The sequence below is a fragment of the Taudactylus pleione genome, unplaced genomic scaffold (genome assembly GCF_031769625.1).
Source record: "Taudactylus pleione unplaced genomic scaffold, aTauple2 ptg000518l, whole genome shotgun sequence".
NCBI classification, from domain to species: domain Eukaryota; kingdom Metazoa; phylum Chordata; class Amphibia; order Anura; family Myobatrachidae; genus Taudactylus; species Taudactylus pleione.
In genome coordinates, this window is record NW_028284920.1 from 915754 (window position 1) to 928027 (window position 12274).

The following is a 12274-nucleotide window of genomic DNA, read 5'->3' on the forward strand; positions in this document are numbered from 1 at the left end:
TAATTTTGTGTCTTAAACAAAATTTGTGTACATTGAACCATCAGAAAGCAAAGGTTTCACTATCTCAATCATGCTAAAAATATTCTGTATTTCAGCATATTTGAATATGGGAGACTCAACCTGTACCCATAAATTTGCTTATTTAATACATGCATGACTAGTGTTAAATTATTGCATGTTATGTTACAATGTTTTATATGCAGTTTAGATCAAATCTTTACATGCACTATAATATCTTTAACTTAATGAGATACAGTAATGCGGTTTTGTGTTTTCTCCAGGTCTCCTGGGCCACAATGCTCTATCAGTGAATTCATCTACAGCACAAAATACCCTGTTGAATGCCCTTAACAGTACGGTCAGCCCACTGCACAGCCCCGGTCCTGCTGCACCTAGTCCATCATTATGGGCAGCTTCATTAGCGAATACCTCCAATGCCCCAGGTGATTCAAACTTTTACTATTTTAAACAAATTGTTGTCAAAAATAGATATTTAGGTGTGCAACTGCCTTTATTGACCAATTGGCAGCTGTAGCAAAATTACTTTGTAGAACATTAAATATTACATTGCAATTTGTTTGCAGCCTATGATTTGGAATTTATTGCATCTTTCAATAATGTTCTTTTTTAGATAGCCTTTAGTCATAGGCTAAATCTCTTTTCAAATGCCCTAGGTAACTGTGACAATGGCAGGTTATAGTGAAGAATAAATTAAACTAAATATGAAAGAGGATCACAAACCTGGCAAAATAATAATTATAAATTCTGCAAATATATTATTTAATTTAACCTAATTAAAAAATTACATTGTGAGGAAACTGGTCTTTAAATTAGAGAACTGAGAAAGTGTGTGTGTGTGTGTGTATATATATATATGTGTGTGTGTGTGTGTATATATATATATGTGTGTGTATGTGTGTATATATATATATATATATATATATATATATATATATGTATATATATATGTATATATATAATATGTGTGTATGTATATATATATATATATTATATCCTGAATTGCTGAAAAACTTTAAACTAAAAAAACTGTTCTTTATACTTCCCTAATTTCCTAATGTATGAGATCTGTGAATTCTAGAAAATGAACACATCCTTAATCAATGGTTTCCATTCAAACAATGTTTTTTTTGTCTTCATAATATTAGATTGCTTGAAATCTAAAACCTTTAGACTAATGACAATTGGCAACAAGTTTGTAAAAAAAAAATATATATATGTCAAGGCAAAGTTCAAATTTGTTGTTTTTAGTCTTCTCTGTTTAAGCCACAAATGGTCTCCTAAATGAATTGCAGATTGACTTGTGTAGAATGATTGACCTGTGTTTTGTTGTTTCTGACAAATTCCTGAAGTTATGTACTTTCCATTTCGATATGCCTCTGTGGCTTTAGACATAATTATCGGTTGCAGTTCTAATCCGTCTTGGGAAATTTATTATTTTGACCAATATTTTCTTTAGAATGGAAAATAGCATTAAATTGCCAAAAAAGTCTGAGATCCTAGTTTCTCTGAAAAAAAGAAAAAGTTTTGTAGAGTTCAGCCTGTTGATTACCACGCTCTTGATCTAATGGAAGCTACTTTTATGTATTGTTAAGGTTATTTTTCAGAATGGAAAATCTTTTTTTCTACTCCAAAAAAAACTAAAAAAACTTTCTTTTTAAAACAATATTAATGTATACATATCCTAAGTGGTCGAAACGTTCTAGTAGTAAATGCGCTGTCTTCCCTGTTTCTATATAACATGCCCTGAATTCTTCTATATTAAATTTGAGTTTCCAATTCTCAATGTGTTAAATGTTCCCTGCATCCCAAAGCCAGCATTGAGGAATGTTTGTGAAATACTGTATATTCTAGTTAAGGTCTAACCAACATTACACAGCTGTGACATTTCTGTATGTACTACTCCTATGGAGCACCATAAAGTCTTGTGTTGAAAATTGTTGGGCGAGCACTATTGTCTGCAGATAGGTTTATTTGTTTTATTTATACAAGGATAGAATTTGTCTCATCGTGCACATTAAAAGAACATTCAAAATAAATGCATCATTTAACATTTAGACCTCTATTTATTATGTTTTTGTATTTATTTTATCTATAGGGTTTTCTGCTATACCACATATGATGATGCCATCTGCTGCACAAGCCACATTAACTAGCTTTCTTCTATCTGGGGTGCCCAACTATAGCCAAAATACCCCATCTCCACCCCCTGGATTGACTCCAGTTGATGTTCATATGAACAGCATGCACTCTGAATGCAAGAAAGTTGCTTCTGCATTAAACGGTCATGTGAAGGTAAGTGTTTCTGGCACCCAATATTATTGACACAAGCCGCTAGATCAGGGGTGGTCAATAAGCTGCTTTTGAGCAGCTGTGGGACTATACATCCGAGCAAGCCCTCCCACAGTTCAAGTATCAAGGCATGCTAAAACTGCGGCAGGGTACGCTGGTATGTGTAGTTCAACAGCAGCTAGATGGCTGCTTATTGCCCAGCCCTGCTTTAGACCGTAAGATCTCATGAGCGGGGCAGTCTCTACCCTGTCTTGTATCTGCACCTTACACCAACTTTGTATGTTTTCATTCTTTTTCTATGTATGATTTGTTCCTGTACGATTTGCTTTACTGTCTTGTTGACGCTGCAGTGTTTTGTAGTCTCCGATTTCCCCCACCTTGTTTTTCAATAAACATGTTGCAATACTTTTTTATTGGGAAAATATTTTGCTTTAAGTGGAATACATTTTGGATGTTTTTAGTATGCTCAGAATTTAGTTCTTTACTCTTAATTTGTACAAGTGTATGTAGACTGCTGGAAATTTATGCTCTCTACAGAATGTGGGGCAGATGTACTAAGCTCTGGAAAGGGATAAATTGTGGAGTGATAAACTACCAACCAATCACCACCTAACTGTCATTTTTCAAACACAGCCTGTAAAATGGCAGTTAGAAGCTGAGTGGCTGGTAGTTTATCACTTTCCAATGTATCACTTTCCAGAGCTTAGTAAATATCCTCCTTTATATGAAATATTATAGTTACCTTTAGTGTTGAATTTCTGCTCGTTGCTGCATTTAGTTATCGCAGTGAATGCTTCTTACATTGGCATGTATCCTCCTTCGTGTAATTGCATATCCTAATATAATTTTCTATATTGCAGTCTTCAAACATGAAATATGGCACAATATCTGCATCATCTCTGGGAGACAAAGTGATGAGCTCACACCTACCAGAGTCCTCTAGGCAGACAAACAACCGCAGCTCTCCTGACCAAACAGGCCCCAAGTCAGATTCAGAAGGTGCGACAACAGCCCTACAAGTTATCCTCCATCTTACACTCTCACCGGTGTCCTAAGTAACCATATTTGGTCATAAACTCATCCTGCTTCTCAAAATCATGTTTTTCCATGTGTGATTTGTACAACCAACGATGTGAGATTGACTTTAGATTTCCCCATTCTTGCATCTCTTTACCAGTTTTTATCTGTACACGTAAATGAGGTAATTGTGATGTCTCTGATCCTGAAATAACCACTGGTGCTGAAACAGAGAATTATCAGAACTGGTTCTTAGGAAGCCAACACAGATTATACTCGAGAACCACTTCTTTCAAAAAATCTCCAGAACTTTAGTAGCGATGGATGGCTGCCATTTCTGCTTTAACTCATGTTTGTCCTATTGTTGTTTTCATATTCATTGTTTTGCAGGATGTAATGACGCATTTGTGGAAGTAGGGATGCCAAGAAGTCCATCCCATTCAGCAAATACAAATGAACTCAAACAGATGCTTAACTCTGCCAAAGTACCCTGTGCTAAGAGGCAAACAGTGGAATTATTACAAGGCACAAAGAACTCTCACTTACAGTAAGTTCAGACTCTGTATGCTTCTTACATAAACTCTGAGAACACAAACCATATTTGCAGTAGCCTAATACTGATTACTTTTATTTGTACAGTAGTACAGAAAGATTACTATCTGACTCAGAGATGAGTTCTCCTGAAGGTCCAATCACCGACAAGAAGGCTCCAGGAAGCGAGCGAGCAGCTGAACGCGCTGCGCAGCAAAACTCAGAGAGAGTCCGATTTAATTCACAGTCGTCGTTCACAAATATGCAGGTAATCCTCATACGCTGGCGGGAATAGAAAATTAGTGAGCAGAAAGATTTACATTGACGAATTATATATTGAAAGAGAATTATTGCTTCACAATACTGCTGTGCTCACAGTAGTATTGTGAAGCAATACTGTATATTGATCTACCTACCTTCGGTATCCCAGCGGTCAGGATGCTAGCGCCGGGATTGTTACCGGCGTCTGGATTCTGGCGCCGGTAATGTAAGCATCGACATCACGACATACGGTATTCGTATATATTTAATATTGCGTGGTCGACATATCACCTTTGTATATTCTGTGTTTAGAGCATATTTGTGTTCTGTCTTTAGGCCTTTGACTATGAACAGAAGAAGCTGTTGGCAACAAAAGGTATGGAATTTCTTATGTGTGTATCTATGATATTGAGAGAGACCAAGATATAGTTCTTCTTCAGGGTCCATAAGGATCCACAGGTATACCATGGGGGGTAATGTGGTTGGAGAGATCCTGGCACCAAACGGTTAAAGCTTTCTGCTCCCAGGATGCCTCGGGTCCTCTCCCATATATACTCCGCCCCCAGCTAAAGGCCTTCAGTTGTTTGTTTGGTGTGGCAGGATCCAGACGCACCTTCGTAACAGGGGACTGCTCAGGCAGTCCTAAGCTTTTATTTTATGTTCTATTTTATTTTCTATGTTTTTGGGTTGGCAGTACTGAGCGTCAGAATTAAGATGAATGTACTGCGACTTCATCTATCTCCGCCGGGCCACAACACCGGTAACAGGGCAGGTGATTTCGGGGGATCACGGCTGAGCTTGCTAGCAACAAGGCTGGGACCCGGACTACAACCGGACGCACAGAGAGGTCAGGTAAGGTGATTCCTCACTTACTGGGAATCACGTGCGGCAGTACTTGCTTTCGGCAACGGATGCTGCTGCAGTCAGGGCCTGCACCGTCCGCGTCCTCACTAGACCGCCAGGGCCTTATCGTCTGACGCCAGGGATCAGCAGCAGACACTTCTGCTGCCACGAGGCCAGTGTACCCGGACAGTTGATGCAGCTTAGGGGGAGGTAGGCGCTCCCCTGGCAGCTCCTCCCCCGACCCAGACCCATCAAAGGTTTTCGTGTGTCTGGGTCGCAGTGTCTACCCTCCTCGTGTATATGAGACACTCAGTCCACTATCCGTGCGCTGCTGTAGCTGTTGGTCTCAGAAGGGTTTGGGTCAGTCTCCCTGTATACCTCTCCCTAGGATCAGGTATATAGTGCTCTTTATCCTACCACTCCTTGTGTTTGGGTAGTTGATTCTGAGTCTATTGCAACTATATTATATATGCATTTTATGTGACTGTTTGCTAGCTGCTATATTGATACAGGCTTTTATTTCTGGCTGTCAATTATAACTATCACTGTTTTTTCACTCCGTCCCTTTGGTGTGGGGGTGTTTTCTGGTTGTGAAGGCTGTCACATAGTATTGCATTTGTTGCCTTTAATTTTGATTATGTCAATAGGTAAAGGGAAACAGGAGGTGGAGGCCCCTGTGCTGGTTTAAAGTAAATCCTGTCTGGCCAGTTGTCCCCTCAGGATATTATAAAGGATGGTTTGTGTGTTGTCTTTTATAAATAGCCACCTCAGCAGTCAGGTTTACCTGCCTGTGAACAATAGCCATCTTGGGTGTCCTCCTTGTCTCAGGCAATTAAGCAGTTTATGGATCGTATGGCTACTCCCATGCTGCCTCCTTGTATGGAGTGTCCACAGCATGCTATGTTTCCTATACATCCTTCTTGGAGGGATGTTTATGACCATTCTAGTCACAGTATGGCACAGTTGACTGTTGAAAGCAGTTAGTTAGTTACTAAGCCGTCTAAACGAAAGTTATCTGCTCAGCGTATGGATTCAAACGTGACATCAGAGGAATCGGATGATTCGCAGGGTTCTTCTCCAGGGTCCAGCTCGGGAGAGGAGGACCAGCCATCCACGGTGGATGTTCCTCCTTTGGTGAGGGCGGCTAAATCAATCCTATATATTCAGGATGATGAACCAGCCCCTAGTAAAAAGGCTCCAGTGTTTAAACACCGAAAGGTGGCCAAAACTGAGTTTTCTAAAGCCGAGCAGCTCGCTGAGCTTATTGAAGAGGCATGGGTAACCCCAATAAATGGTTTTATGTGAATAAAAGATTAACATCATTGTATCCTTTCCCAGCTTCTGAATGTACTAAGTGGGAGCTACCTCATACTGTGGATGCTCCCGTGATGCACTTGGTCAAAAATGCTACGTTGCCTATTCAGTCAGCATCTTCTCTTAAGGATTCTACAAATAGGAAAATTTAAACCTGTCTTAAGGCAATATTTTCGTCATCAGGAGCTGTTACTCGTCCAGCTATGGCTGGAGCCTGGGTAGCCAAAGTTGTTGAAGAATGAACAGGAGCATTGGAAGAGACTCTACCAGATGCTTCCAGGGAACAGATGATGCATATCTCCCACATATGGGAAGCGGCCTCCTATTCGGAAGGAGCTGCAGTAGATGCTGAAATTTTAGCTTCTAAAGCATCAGCAGCTTCAGTAGCGGTGCGCAGGGTCCTTTGGTTAAGAACCTGGAAAGCTGATAAAGGATCAAAGAAGGCTCTGGAAGTATACTTTTTGGAGCAGTTAGATAAGATAGTAGCTACTCTGTCGGCTTCAATGTCTGCAGGTCTGCCATCTACGGTTACAATAAAATCTAGGCAGTTTTCTCAGGGACAAGGAACAGTCTTCCGCCAAGCCGTCTAGTTTTCGCAGGACATCCAGGCGACAAGCTAAGAGGTCTGGGCCGGCCAGATGTCCAGCGTCTAAGCCGGATGACAAACCCTCGGCCTGATGGGGCGGGCCTCCACCTGGGGGATCCCAGGGTGGGAGACCAACTACTTCAATTTGCGGATTACTGACATCAAGCAACAACAGATACATGGGTCCGAGAAGTGATCTCTCAGGGGTATGGCATCACTTTCCGGAGGCATCCTCCCCAAAAGTTTATTTTTTTTGCACAGATCCTCCGTTCACTCCCTGCTGCAGGCAGGGGTAATAATCCCAGTTCCTGTGTTGCAATAAGGAAGGGGTTGTTACTCCAATCTATTTTTGGTTAAGAAACTGAATGGGTCTCATCGCCCTATTCCAAATCTAAAAACCCTCAACAGGTTTATCCATGTACCCAAGTTCCGTATGGAAACTCTCCGGTCAATTATTTTGGCAATGGAGCCTGGGGTTTTATGGTTTCCCTGGACATTCAGGATGTGTATCTGCATGTTCCTATTACGCCATCCCACCAACAATTTCTAAGGTTTGCTGTCCTACAACAACATTACCAATTTCAGGCACTGCCCCTTGGCCCATCAATGGCCCCCCGGGTTTTTACCAAGATAATGGCAGTCATGGATGCCTATCTCAGGCGTCGGGGAATCCGAATACTACCATATCTGGATGATCTTCTGATATTGCCACAAACTCCAGTTGTTTTACAGCACCATCTTTAACTTACCATAGCCTGCCTACAAAAGCACGGCTGGATCATTAATTGGAAAAAATCCTTTCTCAACACAGCAGATGGTACATCTGGGAGCACTTCTGGATTCTTAGGTACAAAGGGTGTTTCTACCAGAGGACAAGATTGCGGCCCTATCATTGCGAGTACGCAAACTGCTACACAAGTGAAGGGTATCCATTCTATCAGTGATGCAGGTCCTGGGATCAATGGTATCCACCTTCGACATGGTGGGGCATGCTCTGTTTCATTCCAGGCCTCTGGAAAGATTAATTCTCTCCAGGTGGAATGGACAGTATCAACTAATATCCATAGACAGTCCGTATCCGCTTCCTCTATGGCAGGATCTGTTAATGCAGAGTCCCTGCCGGCATCTGGACTTGCCTCGTCTGACTTTGACGTCGTGGCTATTCAATCTTCCATCTTAAGAGCCAAACGTTTCTCCAGCTCTGTGAGTCAAACAATGCTTAGGGCACGAAAGTATGCCTCTGCCCTCTATTACAGGGTTTGGCATTCTTTTGGTCAATGGTGTACCCACAGGAAGTATGATCCTAAGCTGTTTAGGGTTTCCCAGGTACTGGCTTTTCTCCATGATGGTTTAGACATTGGTCTCCTCCTGGCCACTTTGAGAGTGCAGATTTTTGCAGGTTCTACGCCTTTAATACTTTCACATCTCAGGATGCTTCCTTTGGGCAGCAAGTTCTCCCTTCTGCTCAGGAGCGTCCCCCACCCATAGGGGAACTGCTTTAGGACATCCCCATGATATCCCTGTGGACCCTGAAAAAGAAAATAAGAGTTATGGTAGACTTACCATTGATAACTCTTTTTCTTTGAGGTCCATAGGGTCCACAGAGCATCCACTCTGATGCATATGGCTGCAATGAGTATTTTTCGATCAGTCTCGGATTCCCTCATCGTGTGTGAGAGTGCTTCTGGTGTACGATTGTTTTTCCTTCTCCGCTTTCCTTCTGCTGCCTTGAGGCTTGTTGACAAAACTGAAGGCGTGTGGCTGGGGCCGGGGTATATATGGGGAAGGACCCGAGGCATCCTGGGAGCTGAAAGCTTTAACTGTTTGGAGCCTGGATCTCTCCAACCCCATTCTCCCCCCCCCCCCCCCCCCCATATGGTATCCCTGTGGACCGTATGGACCTCGAAGAAAGCGTTATCAATGATAAGTCTACCATAACTACTTATTCTAATCTATGTGTTGTCAAAAGTTCACTTAATTTGGATACATTTTGGAAGTGGCCTTTGAAGAAATGTACTTCCATATAACTTTGTGTCAGAGCTTCAGTTTACCCCTCATTACAATATATAAATGTTTTTTGCTCATTTTTATTCCCACTGCAATACTTTAGCATTTGTAATTTTAAGAATCCTACAGTCTTTATTCTCTACTTATGCAGTGAGGCACATTATACCCTCTGAGAAGCATACTTTGGGGCAAGTTGGTGTAAAATAAAAGGTTATTGTGTTCAGTTATAAAAATGTTTAGTTCAGATTTAATGGTGGTTTATAAAAATAATAATAATAAAAAAAAGCAAATTTGAGTATCCTGAATTACTTTCCAAGCATAAAATAATAAATTAATACATTATTATTTAAATCTGCAAAATAATACATATCTAAATTTAATGTAGTTGATTATATTGGATAATTGTTTTTTTTATAATCTTTTTACTTGTTTAGCACAGTAATTTGCGTGATTCAGGAACTATTACACACCACGTATATAGAGAAAGTTGTGTTTAATTGCTACTGTATTGTTTACGTTACAAATTCTGTTTAACAATTTATCAGCTGTAATGATCTTGAAAAATGTAATTCTACAATAGAGTACACATTAATTTTTCAGTACAAGCCTAAAATATTTTAGTACAGTAGTTTACCAAAAGTATAAGAATTTCTAAATACAAAGTTTTCTTAGTAGACTGTATTTCCTCCTCAGCAATGTTGAAAAAACCAGTTGTAACAGAAGTTCGAACACCCACAAACACTTGGAGCGGACTTGGTTTCTCCAAATCCATGCCGGCAGAAACCATTAAAGAATTGAGACGTGCTAACCATGTCCCGTACAAGCCGACCATGAGTACGACGTATGAGGTATCACGTTAAAATCAGGTTTTAGTACGAAGAATGACTTGCTGACATACTATGTCATGTTTTCGATCCATAGGCGACATCCTGAAAGTTCCTTGAGCAATGTGTTCTCTGATTTGAAAATCTAGAACATGACAAGATCCTAGCTTAGTGGTTTGAGTTCCCTGTGTTGGCGATGTCATGACTCTCGGTCAATGGTAGATTTACTAGAGCAGATCATGTACTTCATAATGTCTGGCACCTGCAGTAAATGAACGAATGCATATGTTTTACAGAGTAGGTAATGTACACGGTAAAGGGAAAGCTGTTTTTTGTTAGGGGCATGGGGTATTGCACATGTTTATGCTATAGGCTGAAATGTAAAAGTTTAAAGCAGGGGTAGGTAACCTCCAGCACTTCAGCTGCTGCAGTACTACACATGCCAGCATGACCTGCATTAGTTGTGCTGTCATGACATGCTAAAACTGTGGCAAGGCATGCTGGGATGTGGAACAGGTTGCTTACCCCTGTTTTAGAGCTCATAACTAAATCCTCTACTACTAAAGGGCACAGATTCAGAGATGTTATGGGTGTTTCCTGTAGACCGTGGGAACATTTTCTCCAGGTGTCCATTTAACACCTAATTGATAATCATCTGGATGGTTAAAGGCCATAGGCTGCATAGTCAAACTCTGGAGGTGAATGGAAGTTGACGTACATTCTTCAGAATTGTGGTCTTAAGTATGGGGTTGGGATATGATCTAAAATAGATGATATTGGCAGTGAATGAAGGGCTAATAGTTGTTAATGTTTTTTTTTTTTTTTTTTTTTTAATGCTGCTGTTACACATATACTTCTAGAGCCTCATTGACTACTTTTGGCATCAACCTTTGCTTAAATTCTGTAGCAAGCCTACAGAAATAGATAGAGGCACTGGAACCAGGTTTTCCGTGTAACACTATCAGCAGGAGTCTCAGAATAAGGAGGCGTTTCTGAGAAGTAAAATGTATTTTGTTATGGCTTGTAAATTATTTTGCACAAATAAAGCATTTAACGGTGAGAGGAACCAACTGCCAGGATGGACTTTTCTACTACAGTATATCTATAATAAGCACTAATTCATTGCTTATTGTATATACTACAGGCGATGGAGGTTTTTGTAGTATGTTCTGTCATTCTAAAAATAATAAGGCCGCTTTCACAGCTGTGAACTGTAGCTTCTAGCTTTCTCTCATAAAACACCATCAGCTGTATGTAATATGAAAAAGTTGCATTTATTTCTCAGAACTATAGTTGGCTAAACTAATCATACATTATTTCCCTAACACGCAATATATATTTTTTCCCAGATCTTCATTTTGTGTAATACATATATTAAATACAGAAATAAACAATATTATTTATTTAGCTTTTGCAGCTGTTACATTTTGAAAATGACTTTTAAGTATGTTAAATTACACAAAATGTATATAAAACATGCCACAATAGTTTAAATACAGCGGATACAAACTAATAAGCAGAGTTTGAATTTCTAGTAATGGAAACTGATTCTAAACAAGTATAGCGGATGTAAGTTTGGTTCATAGCGCAGGCAGTGTGATAGGTGGGTGATTTAAGGTTATGGTCTTGCAAACTTATTCCGATAATATTGTGGTGTTGCTTTTGCTTAGTGGCAATAGGAGTTTGATATTTCCTAGATAAAAATGATGCCATTAGTCTGTGTTTCTTTTTTATTAGACGCCCTCTATGTCCTTATCACGGTCAAATAGTCGGGAACAACTGGGAAATGGCGCGGACTCTGATAACTGGAGGGAAAGGAATTGCATAGACTCATCTCATAGTGACTACTCATCGTCTATTGGCAGTCCCAAGAGGAAACTGAATAAATCTGGTAATTCGTTATAATCTGCAGATATTGTATGCTAACCCGATACGTTCCAATTTATAGATATGTTATCAGTTAAAGCATTGGGTAATTAGTTCCTGCTCCCAACCCCTCTTGGCGCCCCTGGACAGAGCTTTACAGAATGTTTATTCATTCACATCAAATCGAATCCAAGTTCCATTTCACCCACAACAATTATACTCCTGGACCATGGGAGGACCACTGAAGGGAAGCTACTCTACAATGGAGAGCACAAAGATTTGGGGAAGTAAATCTGTTTTATATATTTATATATATATATATATATATATATATATAAATTTTCGACAGGGGGGCCTGGAGATATGTATCAAGCCTTCTAAGAAATAAAGAAGTGGAGAAATTGTGCATAGCAACCAATCAGCTTCTAGGTAACGTTAATCAAGTACATTCTAGAAAATGATAGGTAGAAGCTGATTGGTGAAGTCGACAAGTGTACAACCACTCTTTAGAAGACTTGATGCGTCTCCCTTATGGTTGCCAATCTACTCCAAGAGGTAAATTTACTAAAGGTCGATATTAATCTGTCAACATTGATGTAGTGTTTCAGGGGCTAAATCACACATTTACTAACAGATTCTTTTTTCGTATTGATTTTTTTAAGAGTTTGTATGTGTGTGTGTGATTTAGCCCCTGAAACACAACATCGATGTTGAT

General features: G+C 40.0%; 1 protein-coding gene across 4 annotated transcripts in view; it reads left to right on the forward strand.

Annotated features, from left to right (window-relative positions):
• Positions 1-12274, forward strand: part of BICC1 (BicC family RNA binding protein 1) — a 272218-nt gene that overhangs the window by 247080 nt on the left and 12864 nt on the right. For 3 of the 4 annotated variants that reach the window (XM_088450450.1, XM_088450451.1, XM_088450453.1), the window contains exons 11-18: positions 282-443; positions 2117-2313; positions 3171-3309; positions 3718-3874; positions 3967-4126; positions 4456-4495; positions 9563-9717; positions 11431-11584. In XM_088450450.1, coding sequence (XP_088306576.1) covers positions 282-443; positions 2117-2313; positions 3171-3309; positions 3718-3874; positions 3967-4126; positions 4456-4495; positions 9563-9717; positions 11431-11584 — 1164 coding nt within the window. The remainder of the gene's footprint in view (positions 1-281; positions 444-2116; positions 2314-3170; positions 3310-3717; positions 3875-3966; positions 4127-4455; positions 4496-9562; positions 9718-11430; positions 11585-12274) is intronic. The other variant, XM_088450452.1, reaches the window with a different exon arrangement.